This window comes from Arachis hypogaea, chromosome 16 (genome assembly GCF_003086295.3).
Source record: "Arachis hypogaea cultivar Tifrunner chromosome 16, arahy.Tifrunner.gnm2.J5K5, whole genome shotgun sequence".
In the NCBI taxonomy this organism is placed as follows: domain Eukaryota; kingdom Viridiplantae; phylum Streptophyta; class Magnoliopsida; order Fabales; family Fabaceae; genus Arachis; species Arachis hypogaea.
The window spans coordinates 148,623,883-148,643,138 of NC_092051.1; the positions used below are offsets into that span (position 1 = coordinate 148,623,883).

General features: G+C 28.9%; 3 protein-coding genes across 8 annotated transcripts; 1 reads left to right on the plus strand and 2 right to left on the minus strand.

The window, feature by feature from the left end:
- Nucleotides 1-3,157: 3,157 nt before the first annotated feature.
- Nucleotides 3,158-6,767, minus strand: LOC112697784 (E3 ubiquitin-protein ligase APD2). 4 transcript variants are annotated; one of them, XM_025751108.3, is made up of 8 exons: nt 6,502-6,758; nt 6,193-6,416; nt 5,502-5,598; nt 5,322-5,399; nt 4,802-5,022; nt 4,623-4,716; nt 3,816-4,152; nt 3,158-3,308 (listed from the first exon to the last, which is right to left on the minus strand). In XM_025751108.3, the coding sequence occupies exons 2-8, from the start codon at nt 6,343-6,345 to the stop codon at nt 3,230-3,232; spliced, it is 1,059 nt and encodes a 352-aa protein (XP_025606893.1). In that variant the 5' UTR covers nt 6,346-6,416; nt 6,502-6,758; the 3' UTR covers nt 3,158-3,229. The 4 variants fall into 4 exon arrangements, with proteins under 4 accessions (XP_025606893.1, XP_072075494.1, XP_072075496.1 ...); XM_072219393.1 differs by having other exon boundaries at nt 5,322-5,598; nt 6,506-6,767; XM_072219395.1 differs by lacking the exon at nt 5,322-5,399 and having other exon boundaries at nt 6,502-6,766.
- Nucleotides 6,768-7,971: 1,204 nt separating this feature from the next.
- Nucleotides 7,972-11,112, minus strand: LOC112805983 (pumilio homolog 12-like). The gene is made up of 5 exons (XM_072220795.1): nt 10,433-11,112; nt 9,612-9,774; nt 9,298-9,501; nt 8,369-8,668; nt 7,972-8,088 (listed from the first exon to the last, which is right to left on the minus strand). Exons 1-5 carry the CDS (start codon nt 11,110-11,112, stop codon nt 7,972-7,974), a joined length of 1,464 nt encoding a protein of 487 aa, XP_072076896.1.
- Nucleotides 11,113-15,845: 4,733 nt separating this feature from the next.
- On the plus strand, nt 15,846-19,039 carry LOC112697785 (putative cyclin-A3-1). 3 transcript variants are annotated; one of them, XM_025751109.3, is made up of 8 exons: nt 15,846-16,461; nt 16,985-17,217; nt 17,301-17,376; nt 17,567-17,655; nt 17,758-17,791; nt 17,938-18,087; nt 18,166-18,300; nt 18,438-19,039. In XM_025751109.3, the coding sequence occupies exons 1-8, from the start codon at nt 16,075-16,077 to the stop codon at nt 18,513-18,515; spliced, it is 1,182 nt and encodes a 393-aa protein (XP_025606894.1). In that variant the 5' UTR covers nt 15,846-16,074; the 3' UTR covers nt 18,516-19,039. The 3 variants fall into 3 exon arrangements, with proteins under 3 accessions (XP_025606894.1, XP_025606897.1, XP_025606898.1); XM_025751112.3 differs by having other exon boundaries at nt 17,567-17,643; XM_025751113.3 differs by having other exon boundaries at nt 17,567-17,643; nt 17,761-17,791.
- Nucleotides 19,040-19,256: the final 217 nt, after the last annotated feature.

A 19,256-nucleotide genomic window follows, 5' to 3' on the forward strand; every position in this document is an offset into this window, starting at 1 on the left:
TAAAAATAAAAATATAATAATAAAAAGTATAATTAAAAAGTTAATAAAAATAATAAAAAATAAATTATATCTCTTATTAATATTTTTATATTATTTAAATACAAAATATACTAATTTAATATCTCTAAATATTAATACAATATTTCTATTTATATTTTATTTATCAAATATAATTCTATATCTTTATATTCTTATCTCAATGTTTCATCTTTTTAAACAAATACAAGCAAAGAGAAGATTAAAATGTACAAACCCATCTATATTAACTTACATTGGTATAATCTCACCAAAAAAAAAAAAACCTTACATTGGTATAATAATTTATTAATTAATAATAAATCCTTAAATATAAAACTCGAATTTCGAAAAATAATGAGAGTCAAAGAATTTAAGTATCTATGGGGAACGGTATAATGTAACTTTTTGTATCTTCCATGTATTTCACCTACCCTTCACTCGGTGCTATATAAATAAGTGCACTCCCTACTTCACATTCCCACAATCCAACAACACATTATTATTCAGTGCCACTCTCATCTAATTAAACTCCATATATATCTTACAATCACTCAAACGAGTTCTTTCTTCATCTTCATCACTTCCCCATTTTCTCAATTATTCAAGAATATATAATAATCTCTCAAAGCCAACATGAAGCTATCTTTTGTAACTCTGCTACTTGTGTGCCTTGTGCTCACCTCTTCTTTCTTTGAAGCCTCAATGGCTAGTCCAGGTATATATTATTTAAAACAAAATTAAATATTTTGTTGGATGTTATTATTTTATCAATAATGTTAGGGACTAAGAAGGTACTAGTCAAATATCTATGGATAAATCTAAAATTTTTATGTGAATGGTGTTTATGTTAGGTATTAGGATGTCTTTTTTACTAACTATCAGAATATTTTTTTTATATTAAATAAATATTCTTTTATATATTTTTTGAATTTTTTTATATTAGCGTAACACTCAAAAGACTTCGAGTGTGAGGCCTGAAGAAACAGGTTTGATTCTGCGCCGTAATCTTAGGAGCAATTTTAAAAAGATATTACTCAAAAGTTGATTTTAATTAAACAGTAATTAATAACAAATATTTTAAATTAAAAAAATAAATTAAATAAAAATAAAATATAAATTAACGTGGTTTTGTTTAGGTTTTAGTTGGTAACTTCTTAGTTTCATATATATATTTTTTTATTTCATTTCATTTGCTAGTTAATTAAAGTGGGTCATATACATAACATTTTATTCCAACCAATAATAAACACTTTTCTATGATTTAATTTTATGTGATAGTTTTGTGTGGGGCAAAGTGTGCAAGGAGGTGCTCAAAGGCAGGGATGAAGGACCGGTGTTTGAGATTCTGTGGGATATGTTGCAGCAAATGCAAGTGTGTACCTTCAGGAACCTATGGCAATAAACATGAGTGCCCTTGCTATAGGGACATGAGGAACTCTAAGGGCAAACCAAAGTGCCCTTAATTCAATTCATTCTTTCTTATTATACCATCTTTCGTTTCTAGTTTTTTATTCTTAAATTATAGATCCATATTAATTTCAAGAATTTAAACTAGAAACTTAATATGTTATAATTAATAAGCCATATGCATGTTATTATTCCATTAAGGACCCTTATTATTAGCATATTAAATTTATTTTTCCTTTATTTTGTTTATGAAATTATGATGTGTATTATTATTATCAGTGATGTTTAATTTTTGGGTATATTTGTGTATTTTGTATAGATGTGATATGTATGATGAGAATGGGAATAAATGTGGGTCCTATATATTTTGGTTGTGTGTATGCATGTGAATTATTATTAATTATTATTTTGTCTTATTATTTGGCTTTGTTTAGTTAATAAAGGTAATTATTTTATAAGAAATTTTACTTAAATTTTTCTCTCTCTTTTTGTTACAATCTTTCTTTTATTTTCCTTTGTCCGTATCTACTAAGAGTTTATGATGAGATAGAAATTCTTGGGTTAGAATTTATAGAAGAAAAGTAAGTGGTCCAATTAGTGAAGCATGTGGGAGCAAACTAATAATAATTAATAATGCTTTGTTCGTACTTGGTAAATGAAAGAGGATCCAGATTTATTGATAGGAAAATTGTATTGTACTGTGATAAATTAAAATTTATTTTCTGCCCTTTAAAGTGTACTATATATTTGATGTAGTGATATTTTTAATAAATCGTATAAATAATTTTTTTTTTGTCAGTGGTGGATATTGTAACGGTGAGGTAGGTAATATATAATAAGGAGTAGAGGAGAAAGAAAAACTGGGAAAATTGTAACGGTGAAAAAAAAATTTAAAATTATTAATAGTAAGTTATTATTTTTATTTATAAAATTTATAACGTGACAAATTTATTTCTAAACAAAAGAAATTAATTTTATCCTCGTGAAAGATAAATAAATTATTACTTTTACTTATAAAATTCATCTATAAATAAAATTAATGTCTTGGTAATTTTGTAAATAGAAATCTTTTTTAATATAAAATTAATTTTATTATTTATAGATAAATTTTATGGGTGTTTTAAATTTTTATGGACGAAAATAATCATTTATTTTTTTTATAAATATAATAATAAATGTCTTTTTCAATTTCTAACTATTTGTTCGATGGACTTTTCACCTCCTAAAAAAACTAAAAACCAAAATCGGTCCCTATCTATTTTGAGTAAATGCCTTTTCGGTCTCTGGTAATGTTTTTTCCGGTCCCTAATCAGGGACTAGAACGTAGATATATTAAAATAAACAAAAATTAAATTGGATTTTTAGATTTTTTAAGGGATAAAAAGTTCATTGAATAAATGGTTAGAACAAAAAAGGACATTTAGTCTAAATATAACAATTCACATTGTTTAAACCCATCAAGACAAAATATATTAATCCAAATTTCACAACTTTAAATATATTGTCCAACACTTGTTTTTCATTTTGCATTATACTATCAAGGCAAAAAACAAGAAAGAATTATATCTTTCAAGAGAAAAAAAATGATTTGGAAAAAAAAAATTGATAGCGAATAGAGCTCAAAATCGAAATCGTAGCTAGTAACTCATTCCCTAGAAGCTTGATGGGAAATAAAAAAAAAAATTAAAAAAGGTAAGCTATATGGGAATAATTAAAGTGAATCATGGAGTAATACTACTAATCAATACACACATATATATAAGATATAATGTGACACATTAATATGATAACATTTTGACAAAGCCTAACTCATAAATAATCTTCGCACTTTGTGAATGAGCCTTCTGCACACAGGGCACACTTTGCTCTCTCCATCCACAATCCTGAAAAATATGCACTCTAAATAATTGAAATTCTACATTTTTTAACACGGATATGAAAATATGATTTAGAAATTACAAGATACCACAATTTTTTTTAATTTAACATATAAAAATTAGTAAAATAGTTAACGTAAAGTATTATAAAGACAATACAATGTACTTTATTAATTGCTTAATAGAATTTTACTTAGGTATAAAAAACTGAAGAATTAGTATTAAAAAGAATATTAAATCTAAAAATATATTTAAATTATGAAACGTAATATGTATATAAAAATTTGATATTTATGTAATAAAAGTGTAAAAAAAAATTTACACAGATATCTAATTGTGTATTATTATGTCAGCAAAAGTAATTAATTTTAAATTCACTAATTAAAAACTCGTCTAAATACACAAATTTTATTAGATGATCATATAAGTATATCAAAATTAAACTCTATATATAAATATATAATACAAATACTTGGATTAATTTAATTAATTATATAAAGTATGAATGCATACCTCTTTGCACAGGGAAAGCAAGTGGCAGAGTGGCCACAAGGAACAAAGAAGCAATTTCTTTGTTCATCATAGCAAATGACACACAATTTCTCATCATATAATTCCTCTGAGGAGCAACTAGAACCATCTTCTGATGATTCTTCTTCTTCATCATTTTTTGGATTTGGCTTCACATCATGATGATGATGCATCATTGGTTCAGTAATTTCTTGTGATGAAGAAACTAATACATTATTATTGTTGTTGCTTGTGTCAATTGTCACATTACTATTGTCATTATCATTATCATAACCTCCAAGGCATCTCAGTATCACGAAGATAACAATTATACAAAGTCCTACAAATTTAAAACAGGGCAAGTAAACTCTTTAGTTTAGTACAAAACATTATCTATTAGGCAAGTAATTATTCCACAATTAAAATATATAAATTTAAAATAATTAAACCTTTAATCTTGTTGAGCTAAATGGGTTTGCTTGATTTTCATGCTCTCCCTAACCCTGGCCCTTTTAAACCCAACAAATTTCATCTTCAAGAAGGAAAAAAAAATATCATCTCTCAAACTTTTCAAAATAACACCTTTAAAAAGAATAATATCATCTCTCAAATTTCAAAAAAAATTATTATGTACTAGTAATCGGTGCAAATTTTGTTGTGAATGATAATACCTTATGCAAATTTTATACATGCATGTTTAATATTTAAGGGAGTACTCAAAGTAAATAATAAGTAATATCTAAACAAAAATTATACTAGTTCAATTTAACAATCTTATATCTAGAATATGAGATTTTAATTCGATTTTACCTAAAATAGCTATATAGGCTATCACACGAGTAATGAACGAAACTTCAACAAACCATTCTTCGTCGTTGTTGCTATCGTCGTCGTAATCATTTACCTGTAATCAATTCATCATAAATTTTTATAAACATGATCTACATTATATTAGGCTTTTTTTTAGGATAGTAGTATTAACGTCTTACATTTTTTGGTGCAGTTAGAATGAGATAATATGTGTTGGGGAAGAGGAGGCTAAATGTGCATGATCCATTGATAGAAGAGTAGATGTTGTTGGCTTTGGTGGTATCATAAATCTTGGCAGAGACATTAACATTCAAGTTCAATACTATGTTCTTGTCATTCATGTTCAGAACTCCAATTTGGTACCTATCATCTTCCTCAATCATGTATTCAGCCTCATTACCTGTTAGCATTTGTAATATTATCATAGTTACTCCATAAACCTGCCTATAATTAAGTAAGTAGAGATAGATAGTATTAAGGTTACAAGTGTGAAAAATGCATGAAATTAGTTTCACATAAAAAAAAAATTTAATTAATTTTTTATCTTAAATTTTATAATTTCTAACTTTAAACCTCAAATCCTCTAAGAAAGAAGAATTAAACAAAAATTAGTTTTATAATAAAAAAAATTAACTAATATTAACTAATTAAAAATTTCTAAGCTTATTTTTTTTATTATGGCAAGATCAATATAATCACCATTGATTGTCTCACGAATGGCAAGTGTATCAAGGGAGAATGTTTGTTGAGGCACCATTTTTTCAAATCTCCTTTCTCCTATGATCACAACAATAAAACTTACATGAAACAAAAGAAATAATATTAATCTCTTAATTAAGAGGAAAAAAAAGCACTTTGAAATTTCATCTGATATATAACCTTTAATCACCATCCCTTCAAGCTGATTCCTGCTACTTGCTTGTGCTTCCCACCTCATACGAATTCTAGAACCCTTATTTAACCACAAAGAAAATCCCTAAAAATGAAGAATTAAACATTATATTAATCAGTTAATTTTATTCTTAACAAATATTTAACTTAGCATAATATCCATAGATTCAAATTTAATATCTTCTTAGTATAAAAATTATTTACGCAATTATATAAACATGTATTGACATATCAGTAAAAAAATTCGACTTTTTATACTATAAAGTAAAATCTTAAATATGACAATATATAGCGACACAATTTACCTCGCTATATCAGTAAAAAAAATTTTAAATTTTTGTATTACAAAATAAAGGGTAGTGCTAGGAAGCCAATGACCTATGTGTACCAGGGATAATTAACATCTCATGTCATAAAATCACTCATCCTAAAAACTTAAGTTAATTTTGGAATTTACCAAGAATCGAACCCTTGACCTTTCGGATCTAGAACTTTAATACCATGTCATGAACCCACTCATCCCAAAAGCGTAACCTGATAGGACAATGTAACACTAATGATCATATCTCTAATACTTCCTAAACTTTCATTGTACACATTGTACGCTTAGACCATTGACTCCCTATACTTTTCCCAAAATAAAATCTTAAATATGACAACATATAGCGACGCAATTTACCTTGCGAGTATTTCTGGGAACAACTAAGAATCTTGAAGTGGTCCAATTTGTTTGGGAAATTAACTCAGGCTTCTGATTAAAGGCATAAAGAACAAGATTGTTGTGATCATTTCTCACTTCAACTTTCTCCACAAGAATTGAACTTGTCTTCATCAAACGCGATGAACTCGGACCAAGAACCAAGCGAGAATTACCATAATACCCATATTGGATACTTGCCAAAACTGCATAAAAAAAAGAAAAGAATGTTTACATAACATGAAAGGATCCTGATTCGTCTCGAATATTAAAATTCGATGAAAATTTTACATGCCACAAAACCAAACGACTAAAGGAACAAGCATGCATGCCAAAGTTTGTTGCCATCTTTGAGAGTAGCCATGGTTTGAAGTGGAAAGAGACATCATCAACGGTGTTCTGTGCATGGCTTAATTAATTAATTAAAAGAAGAGAAAAATTGATGGATAGAGTATGATGAAGTAAAAGAAGAGACGAATTGAAGAAGAAATGTATGATTTTCCATAGTGTAGTTGCTATTGGTTCATCTAATGGTCAACGCAATGCAATAGTCAAAGGTTTGGTTAGTTAGGGAATATTTGAATGGTAAGTATATTATGTGACTGGTATTTGACGACAAAGCTATAATAATTCATCTACAATTTTATTCTATGCATACACAATACTAAAACATAAACACAAAATTAGGATATAGCTGGAAATATTTTTTGTTAAAAACAAAAAAGAAAAGAAAAGTGTATGGGTGTGATTCACTTTTCTATCTAATCATTATATATGGATTTAGTTTATAATGGGCGTTTCACTATCTAGATGAGGATATAGAAATAAAAATGTTTGATAAACACAAAAAACACTATTAAAAAAATTAAGCAGGTGTTCCGGTGTAGTTGATCTCCCTTGAGTATAAGTTGTCCAGTTTAAATCACATTTAAATAAAATTTTTATGATAATATAATTATAAAAACTCGCCCAGTCCCTACATTTAATAAAAATAATGTGCCCAATAATTAAATTAATATTCACAACACACCCAATTCAACTTCTGAGTAAATTTTGAGTCCCTTAAATTTAAAATTATGCATATTGATTTTTGAAGTTAAGTTCTAACACCATATTAGTCCCTAAACTCCTTTTAAATTAATAAATTAAGTGTTGAATTGATTCTAACTTGTCACGCTTTACACATGGCTAAACAGTGTCGTTTCGTTTTGATACTTAAACAAGACAAAAATAAAAAGAGGAATAAGAGTTTATATGATGTACAAATCATTATATCTCCTTTTATTTTCTAAAATAATCTCGTTTTTACCTTATTTAAGAGTTAAAACAAAAATATGTTATTTAGCCATATATCTAGCATGGTAAGTCAAATATAGCTCAGCATTTCATTCGTTGACTCAACGCTGAAAATGATCTAAAGACCAATATGATGCTTAGAGCTGGATTTCGAAAACTAATATAGTAAAATTTTGAATATGAGAAACTAAAATAGTAAAAGTCGTAAATCTCAATGGCAATTAAGGAGATTTAATCCCATCTCATCATATATAATAAAAGGATCCTTTTGTATAGTCAAACCTCTACATACAATTAATTTCATGCAGCAAATTCTTCTCTCCGCAACAGAGTGAAGCCAAAAAAATTGGAGGAAAATACTTGAAACTAGGAAGAAAATAACACAACAAATAAAGAGGTGCAGCTCCTAAGAGTTATGTGTGATATTACAGAGTTTACACATTAAAACATAGTCATTTATGTCTACTAAACGTGACATAGGAATTTCCTCAATCGACCAAGTAGTTTCTTGCCATAATGGTTGCTACGCATCATTGGAGAATGTTGTTTAATCACCTTAAGCAGTTCCTCTCGTGTGCCACCCTGCTTAATTGTGCACAAATATATTTAAAAAAAATGTAATCATAGCGCATATCATACTACTAGAAGCACATTTTTTCAAATCTTAGTGGATTCAATGTTTATTAAAGGTTTATGCAAATTTTTTTTATGGTAGAAGCTCTCGACCACAAAAGTAGAAGGTTTATAGCACAAAGTACTTATCAAGTAACAAACAGACAAATATATTTCAACATGAACATATTTTCATGGACTATTAAATAAAATAAAGATTGTGTAATGTAAGAAAAATGCTGGCACTGACCTTGGAAACTATGATTGCAGAACTGATGACAAAATTAGCATATGGATCCACAAGAAGCATTGAGACATTTGGATAATGTAGCAACTCTAAGATAATGCTCCTTGAATGGCTTTCCCCTGAATCTTGGAAGAACTTCTCCACAACGTTGCTACCATACTTGTTGCATGACATTGACACAAACTTGCCTTCTAGCTGTTTCATCAGACTCTTTGTCACTCTTGCTATTTTCAGTGACACTAAATGTTGCACCACATAGTTCCTGATTCCATATATATGCAAGAGATGTGTAGGAAGTAAGAACTTTGAAAGAGAATTTGGAGAGTTAAAAATTTGAATTTGGATTCAATTTGACTCTTAAAATTTTAACGGACTCAAATTGGATCCCGAAAATTAAAATTGTAACTTGAACTAATCTCTGACGACGTATTGATTTGGTACAATAACTTGTTATGATTTGGATTCCTCAACTAGGTTCCATGTGATCAAGATTTATTAGAACTCTAAAAGCTTGATTGTTGTTCCCCGAGCCGAAGAATTTTCAAATTGAACTTGTTATTATGGTTTTCGTGAGGATGTTGAGGAGTCAATCAAACTCCTACAGGATCTAGTAAATCTTAGTCACATAGAATCTAGGTAAAGAGTTCAAATATTAACAAATTAACACGTAAAATCAGCACGCCATTTACGAAAATCAGTTAGAAACTAACGTGAGTTATTATGGTAAATTTTGGGGATCAAATTAAGTACATTATAATTTTAGGAGTCAATTTGAGTCCGACTTCAAATTTCGAGGATCAAATTGAATATTAACTCAAATTTGGATGATGAAGATTACTTTCACATTTCACTTTATCATTAGTACACTTATTAATGTCCTATTTATATCACAATAAAAACTTTGTGAAATCTTTATGACATGGATCAAAAACGTTATAAAGCGAAGAAAACACAAACCCATAACAGTTTTCGGCGAGGAGTGGAGCATTTAGTATGATCCCAGCCATCAATAAATCTTTGGATTCACCAGGAGCATGGTCAACAAATTGCTGAATCACACAGCAACCACTTTTATCTGTTGCAATCTTGAAACAATTTGTTGCTACAATGTTCATCATATACTGCAAGGAAAAGCTCTATAATCAACAAACAATCACTTAAGCCAGAATGGAACACTCTGATTCTTTTCACACAAAGATTAACCAATCATATGATGAAAACAAATGAAGTGATTGAAGACATTTACCTTGGTATCTTCACTTGAGAAATGCTTGACACAGTGATCAACCACATGAAGACCATTCGTGTTAGTAGACAAAGCAACAACTCTTGGTGTCAGCGCCGACATTATACATAATCTTTGTTCTTGGTTTGTTACATGCTCCAATAACTTCTGAACAGACCTAGTACTGCATTCAAGTTTGAAAAGAAAACAAAGCATCAATTAGAAAAACTTGCATTAAGTTTGTTTATACTTTATACCTGTGAGATATGAAAATCTTGGTTGGCTAATTGATACCGGAACTAACAAGTTAGTTGTCTAATTGTTCTTAAAACATTGGGAGATAGAAATTTGTTTGCATGAAGAGAAAAATAAAAATATAAATAAGACATCTTTATTATCAAATTTGATTTAATTTTGTGAGATATCTCTCTAAATGTCTTTTATTAAAGCATGATATCAATATAAACATACAACTTTCTTAGAATACAAAATACACAATAAAAATAAATTAAATAATATATATATTTATATACAAATATATGATAATTTTGTTGTTATTTTTTGTGTGCACATACTATGTATCTTTTGCCTCTAAACTCGTTTTCAAAAATTTAGGCAAGATTTGTTTTTGGTATACATGTCCATTAAAATATAGATACAGGAATATATAGGAGTGCATGTATGATATTAGACAAAAATATAAAAAATACAGTCATACACAAGTATCCATTATAAACATGTATTTTGTGTCTCTCTAAAATACTAAAATACAAAATTCTAATTTGAGACACTAATAAGTCTAAAAACACAACAATGGTGAATAGAGGAAAAGACATACATACCCATGAATGTCAAGGCAAAGATTGACAAACTTAAGGACATTCTTAGTCGCATTGAAAACAATGGTAGTGATTTGTTCCTCACTGCAAATCTCAACCAACTTCTGAAAAACGTAGTTCCCAAAAGAGTGGCCCATCAACTCAATCACATTATGATCAACAAGCTCTTGGAAAAAAACAGAAACCTCTTCCTTTGATGTTAACCCTTTCATGGTGTCCTGCAAAACCCTGCATCCACATTGAGTCTTGGCCAAATCCAGAATCTTCCCCCTCAAATAATTCACGGACGAACAAGGACGCTGAGACCAACTCTGTGGACTCCTAGTACCATTGAAATTACGATGGACATTTCTTCTGCTATTATTACCATTGATCATCAAAGACTCATTCATTGGAATAAGTCTCGTTGGAACTGTGTTAGAATGTTGCATCGATGGAGGCACCAAATAGGATGAAGGATTAGGAGAAACAAAAGGGTACTTGTATTCGTACCCTTGTTCTTCTTCATCGAAAGAGAATATGGTTGACCGTTGACCAGAAAAATCAGGATTATTATTATTGTGGGGTGTTAATGAAACACGAGAAAAAGCCTCTTGAAGCTGATTCTCGTAAAAGGGTATCTGGTTTTGCCCCTCAAAAGCATGATAACGATGATAGCAAGAAGAACATGGGTGGTTGAACATGGTTGAAGAAGCAAGAGAAAAAAAAAAAAAAAGGGGTTTGAAGTTTGAAGTTTGAAGGCTTGTTAGTGAAGGCAAGGTACATATATAGAAGGAGAGAAATTATGATATTCTTTTACTTAATGGTCATTTATTATTTTGATTCTATAATTAATAATAGTTAGAAGAGGTGTGGTTGCAATGACTTTGATTCTGCTTTGTGCATGCAATATATGGCAAGTTTACATGCTCTGCCGAAACTACCTGAAAAACAATGAGAGATAACCAAAAAGATTATAACACAGTCAAAGCTTTATGCTGTACTTGCATTCAGATATTCATAGAGGGGGACATGCTTTTTAAGTTTTACTTCTTTTGTTGGGTTATAGATAGCATCAAATATCATTTTTATACTTCAAAATAAAAAATATATATAATTATCTTTTAGGTGGAAATTCAGATGGAGTCGATTTCAGATAAAGTTGATAGTTGAGAGGTTAATGATATTACATTTAAAAGATATGAAATTGCAAAAATAGTTATCATCATGTTTCTAACTAACCTTCTTAAGTATGAGCTATTGTTTTCTGTCGCTGAAAACAATTATCTACCTTATGCAATTTTAAGAATAACATTTAGGCTATGTTTGGTTGGAAGGAAATAAATAGAAAGGAAAGAAAAGAAAAGAAAGAAATTGAGTGGATTTTTATTTTTTTTAAATGTGTTTGGATGAAAGAAAAATAAGAAGGAAAGAAATATTATAAAAAAACAACTTTACTCTTGTATTATAAAATACATTGAAAAAAGTGAAGGGGTAATATTGGAAGTTGTGAGAGAAAATAAGTTTTCCCTCTTTTTCTTTTCAACATTGGAGTCCCACCAGTTTTTTTCCACCCCTTTTCTTTCTTCTCCAATTTTTCTTCGTAACCAAACAATGAAAAATGATCATTTTCTTTCCTTCTATTTTCTCTTCAAACAAACATAGTGTTAGACTTTATTTCGATATAGGAAAGATTGAAAAGAAAGAAAATAAGAGGAAAAAATGAAAAGAGAAAAAATAGAAGAAAAAAGTGAAGTTATTTGTGTGCTGTTTGGATGAAGAGAAAATAAATAGAAAAAAAATATTTTTTTTGTTTTGATAAAAAGAAAAAAATCATAACAGTATAAAATTCTATTAATATATTTATAATAAAATAAAATATAAATATTTTTTATTTATATTTTATTGTATTTTATAAATATTATAATTTTATATATTTGATTTAAATTATTTATTTAATACATATATAATGTTTAAATATAAACTCTATTATAATAATATAGTAAAACTAAATTTATATTAATAATTATTAATAATAATAAAACTGTAGATAACATTTTAAATACACAAAAATAATATTTTCTTCTATTTTTTTGTTTGTAATGGATGAAAATTTTTTTTAGTAAAATCCACACAAAAATTTGTCATTCTTCTCATTTTCTTTGACATCTAAATAAAAGAAAATAAAATTTTTTATTTATTTTTTTCTTAAACCAAACATAGTAAAATTATTTTTAGAACCTTAATAATTTGTTTTTATTATTAATTATTATATCAACATCATTGTTGATAATTATTATTCGGAGAGAAATGATGAAGTTAATAAATCGAGTCATTTTGTTAGATTGACCGATGCTTCCTTCTCTAGTTTATCTATGTTTCTAAGTTTTCTAGAATGAGAACTGCTAGTTATTTTAAAATTACGTTCAAACAGAGTTTTTTTTTTCCTGTGTCTTTTTCATTTATTTTAACAAAATTTTTTATTATTTATCTTTAGACTATTTGATCAAATAATTAAATTTAGTTATGGAACATCACTATTTCAGAATATCATTTATTTGCACAAAATAAGTAATATTTAGAGAATATTTTATTATGTTTTTAGCTTTTATAACTTACAATGAATACAAAATTTAATTTACACAATTTTATAATCTCATCAATCTATGTGTTATCTATAATATTTATTTTTTGACAAATATGTAAAATGTTTTAAAAAAATTATAAAGTGGGGAAAGAGTAGGGATAAGAAAGAAGAAAAAGAAGATGATAAAAGGTCCAAAATATTCACAAAAAAGGTGAGTGCAAATATCACACTTGTTGTTACCAAAGCTGTGTTTATGCAGATTCAGTTTTGTTTTTCTCTCTCTAGGCTGTGTCACCTATACATCTGGACTCATCCTTGACCATCGCTTTCAGCTTCACCCCAACTCACTCTTGTGCAAGCAGAACAATGTGTGCCCTTTCCCTTCTTTTTCTTTTTCCCCAATAAATACCCGCCAATATTTTTGTCTTTGTTGTAAAATAAATAAATAAATAAAATACAAAATAAAAAATATAAATAAAAAATTATAGTATTAATATTTATTAATATTATTATTTTAATATAATAAAAATGATTTATATGTATATTTACTAATATATATAACAACGTATAATATAATAAAAAATTATAATTTGATCGACATATTATATATAATTTAATTATTTTATTTAATTTAATTTTAGTCTATTGTTTAGGTCAAATAAATTCTACAACAAATATTATAGGGTATCAATTCTATAGTTAAATAAGGAAAAATATATGAATAATAGATTAATAAAAAATAAACATTATCTATATTTGTGTATAAAGGGAATTGTAGTTGTTTGAACATTTTGTCTTTTTTATAGTTTTGTTTTGTCTCTCTCAAAATTTAAGTTGGTCTATTCAAGTTACATTTTTTTTATAATTCTTTTAAGTATTAAATTATAATTTTTTTATTATATAAAAATAATCAATAAAAATATAATGACATAAAATAATTAATAAAAATATGATTTGACATATAAATATATTATGTAATATTATCAAAAAATTAATATTATATGGTCAATAAATATTATTATTTTGACTAAATTTTAAAGTGGTTTTTGAGATTGACATTGTGCATTAAAATTATCTATGAGATTTCAATTGCACCAATTATGTTTCCGATATTGAAAAAAATGCACCATGTTAGTTATTGACCCGTTTTCCGTTAATGACACGCTAACGTAGACATTTGGTGACACATGTCCCCTCATAGTTTGGCTACGTATAACGATATGACGACGTGTCGGTCAACGACACGTAACATGCTGACGTGGATGGTTATGCCACATGTCGGATTCTGTCACGTGTTATCCACTATGTCATTATTATATATGCATCAAATTGATCCTTTTGTATCAAATGACTCATTTTAGTCCCTAAAATTGAATATCGTGCACCAAATTAGTCTATTCATCAGTTTTTTTTCTTTTTTTTTCTATAACTTCAAAATTTTTGATATCTTTAAATACACTAATTTTAATTTTATCTTTTCACAAGTTATTTAAATACAAGTACTTTTATAAAATATTTTCAAATTTTAGTTTTAATTATAGAAATTTTTTACAATATTTTATTAAAAAAATTATATGAGATATTGATATTGATTTATTAAAAAGTGTAAGTTAAAAGTATAATAATATTTTTTAATATAAACTTTATAATATTTAACACCTTAATAAATATTTTTAAGAATACTTGATAAGAAACTTGTTAAGTAATATAAATTTATTATTCCCATTTGTTTTAAGAATGTCCAATTCCTTACATAATTGACTTCTCACTAAATTAATAAGACATATTTATACAGTTGATGATAATAATTTATTTTATCTATAACTTAACTAGGCGGCCCTTTCATATACTACACTATTAATTAATATAAACACTTATTGTAACCATAGCTTGAATAATATTACAACAGATACAAATAAATACAAGAGGTAATAATAAAGTTTTGGATTTAACTAATATGTGCTCTAATGATACAAGTTAAAATTATTAATTAAAAAATTTATTACAAAAAATTTTATAATAAAAAATATAACTAAAATTAATGTATAAAAAATATTGAAAATTTTAAATTTACAAAAAAAGAGAAAAAACGGATGAAAAAACTAATTTAGTGCACGATATTCAATTTTAGAGACAAATTAATTATTTGAAGCAAAGTAAGTGACTAATTTAGTGCCATATGTTATGCGGACAAATAACATTGTGTCACATGGCATAACGATCCTCGTTAGCATACCACGTATCGCTGACTAACACGTCATCATACTGTTATATGTGACCAAATCATGAAGTGACACGTGTCACTAAAGGTCCATATCATCAAGCCACATCAACGTGTTGTTAATGAAAACGAGTCTGGGACTAATATAGTGCAATTTTTTTAATTTCAATGACGTAATTAGTGCAATTAGAATTTCAAAAAGCGATTTTGGTGTACAGTGTTAATCTCAGAAACCACTTTAAGAATTTAGCCTATCATTTTAGATCAGCAATAATTTGTACTTATATTTATAAGAATTTATACTTATAAAACATATAATTTTTATTTATATTTACTAAAATTTACCTACAAGAATTAACACAACTTGTACATATAAATAAAGAAATTCATTTGTTAAAAATAATTTGATATTTTTACTAACTAAATATTGGCCAAAATTATTAAAAACTACTAACCCAAAATTTTTTGTTATCAAAATATTGAAATAAAAAAAATGGATGTGTTAATCAAATTTGTATTATTTGTTATCTTATTATTAAAATTTTGTAAGCCCAAGATTGTGGTAGATGGACCTATTATGTTCATTTGACATAATTAAGTAATATATCAGAAAAGGGCAATGAATAAGAAGACTGATACTCGTGATCCCCTTTTTCCCTCCTGCTGCTGAAAAAGAACATCGCGAAAACCACAGTGCGAGCGGGAACACCTACCAAACCAAATATTTTCAAAACCACGCGCTCCTTCTTCTTCTTCTTCTTTCTCTTCTTTCTTTCTTAAACCCTTTCTCAAACCCCTTCTCTTCAACACTCCCTCCTTACTTTCACTCTCCATTAACCCATTCTCATTCCCACTCGCATGGCCCACCAAGACAACCCCACGCGCCCTCAGCGCGAGGCCAAAAAGAGGGCAGCAGCTGCACTCTCCGAGCTCCAAACCGGCGCGTCCAAGAAGAAGCGCGTCGTGTTGGGCGAACTCACTAACATCACCAACTCCAGCGTTGTACCACCACAACCACAACAACCTGCCAAGCCGGTTCTCGATAACCGCCGGTTTAATCAGAACGAGGAGAAAATAAAAACCACCAATACCAGGGGAAAGAAGAGAACGGTCGGGAAAAACCAGAAACCGGCGGTGACTCCACCGGAAACTGTTGACGCCGCAAAGAAGCCGGAAGTTACTGTTGATCCGCAATTATGTGCTCCTTATGTTTCTGATATCTACGATTATCTTCGTAAAATGGAGGTATTTTTCGAATTTCATTTCAATTTAGGGTTTTACTATTTGGACCAAATTCTACATTACGTATATTTATAATCAATTCATTCAATTATGCTTGCTTTTTTACTATAGTAGAGTAATTAAATAAAGAAGAACAGTGTGTGCCTTATTTAGCTAATTTTACTCATAAATTCAGATAGATTGAACGTCAGTTTTAATAATGGAGTCTATATACTTGATAGTGCATTAGTGCTTCCATAATGTTATGGTTTCAAGTGTTTGATGCAATTCACGTGAAACAAATGGCAATGAGCCCTTAGAAGGAAATTCAAAATATATAATCTGACAAGTTCGTCAAGTGAATGGAAAGAAACCCACAATAATGGTACCTAAAATGTTATAGGTTTCGATCATGAATTTTTTACCCTTGATGTTCTTGCCCCCAAGTTTGTATAAAATGGAAAACTCTGGCAATTGTTTGTGGATTTTGCAAGGTTGTTACTTTAGCTAATTCAGTTTTCATGTCTTATTTGTTGTGGGAGTTTAGGAAGATCCAAGTAAGAGGCCACTACCGGATTATGTGCAGAAAGTGCAGAGGCATGTGAATGCAAACATGAGGGGTGTTCTTGTGGATTGGTTAGTAGAGGTTGCCGAGGAGTACAAGCTTGTTTCCGATACCCTTTACTTCTCAGTTTCATACATTGACAGATACTTGTCTTTGACTGCCTTATCAAGTCAAAAGCTGCAGTTGCTTGGTGTTTCAGCAATGCTTATTGCATCGTGAGTTTTCTTCACCATTGAGTTTTTGATTGTGTGTTTGTTTAGTTTGGTTCTCTGACCTTGTTGAGTTGTTTTCATGGTAGAAAATATGAGGAGATAAAGCCACCTGAGGTGGAAGAATTTTGTTACATTACAGACAACACATACACCAAGGATCAGGTGATTCTATGTCCTCACTTGATTCCATTTGTGTGTGTATTATTAGATACTTAGAAGTAGCATTGTATTTTTAATTTTGCTATATTTTTAGATGTTAAAATTAAGCAAGTTGGTTTGTTATAAGCTTCTCAATGTGTTTGCTTATTCCTGGCTCTTGTTAAATTTAGTTTACTTTTGGTTATTTTTGAAGGTTGTGGAGATGGAAGCTGATATATTGAAGTCTTTGAAGTTTGAATTGGGTGGTCCAACAGTAAAGACCTTTCTAAGGTGCATGCACATGTGATTCATTGAATCTTTCATCGATGTATTGAATCATCTTTTCTTAGCTATATTTTTGTCATTGACATGTTGGCTCGCTTTGCATTTCATTTGTCTGTGCAGAAGATTCTCTAAAGTTGCTCAAGAGAGCAAAGATGTAAGTGAACTCTTGTTTCAATGTACTAGTTGCTAATTTTTAGAAAGCATGTTAGTGACAGTAATTTACTCTATACTAATGAAACTGCCAAAAATATTGTTTCTAGTTTATCAGTTGACTAACATTATTCCTGTTTCCTGGTGCAGACATCAGACTTGCAATTTGAGTTTCTCACTAGCTACCTCGCGGAGCTCAGTTTGTTGGATTATAATTGTGTGAAATTTTTGCCTTCTTTGGTGGCAGCATCTGTTGTATTTCTAGCAAGATTTATGCTAAGCCCAAAGAAACATCCTTGGGTAATGTTTCATTCTTCTAAATCACAGATTCAATATCCAAGTTGGATTCAATTACTAAATTAAATGTTTTATTTACAGAATGCAGCACTTTATCAACTCACTAGATATAAACCAGCCGAATTGAAGGAATGTGCTCAAAATATACATGATCTGTACCTCAGCAGGAGAGGTGGCTCTTTGCAAGCTGTGAGAGAGAAATACAAACAACATAAGGTAGTTGTTTTCCACTAATTATGAATTCAATGTAATCTGTCCGACCTTATGTGAAAAAGAATTTTTCTCAAATTTAATTTCATTCGGCTTGTCACATTGGAGGAAGTTATACTAATTTAAGTTAATTTTGGTAACAGTTCAAATGCGTGGCCACAACTCCGTCACCTCCAGAGATTCCCGTTTCTTATTTTGAATTTAGAGTGGCAGATCCATAGGTAATAGTTACATGGGATTTTTTGCTATGGCTTTGGGTTTAACTATTGGTGGAGGCATGAGAAATTGGACTGCTAACCCCAGAAGATGAGTTTCATTTGCATTGGCTAATGCTCATTGTAAGTGCTTGCCATGAAATCTGGCTGTTTAATGTATCGATACTTTTCCTTGCCTCACTGACCTCAACTGATCTGGTATATGATGTGAGATAAGTTTCATTAGTTCAGAACTAGGTTTCTATTTTTCAACATTAAGGTGTTTAAAGTTCTAGGCAGAGTTCAGTTTAGGTGCTCAGAGTTCTGTGTATGTATAGGGAAGTATATGGGTTTCATGTTCAAATCTATGACAACAGAGATCTGATGTTCAGAAATCATTTTTTCAGCAGTAAACTAGTGTTGGATTGGTTAGTTTACACCAATGTGCTTTGAGCATTTGACTTGTGTCTATATTCTGGAAAAAATGTCGTTAATAGAATATCACTAATCATTTGTCCTTAACCTTTTGGTTTTGGATATCAGTTGATTCATTTCTATATGTTCCATGTTGGTGCTGTGTTGCAAATCTTTATATGGCAAATGTTAAACCTTTAAACTTGAACGGAAGACAAGAGTCATGTGAAGTAAAACATTTATTAAGTAGTGTAACAATCTGAATTATTAGTGGCTAATTGATCATTTATATTTTTTAGACATAGAGTGATATTCCTTTCTTTACATTTGATCACATGAATAGATGTGTGGGTG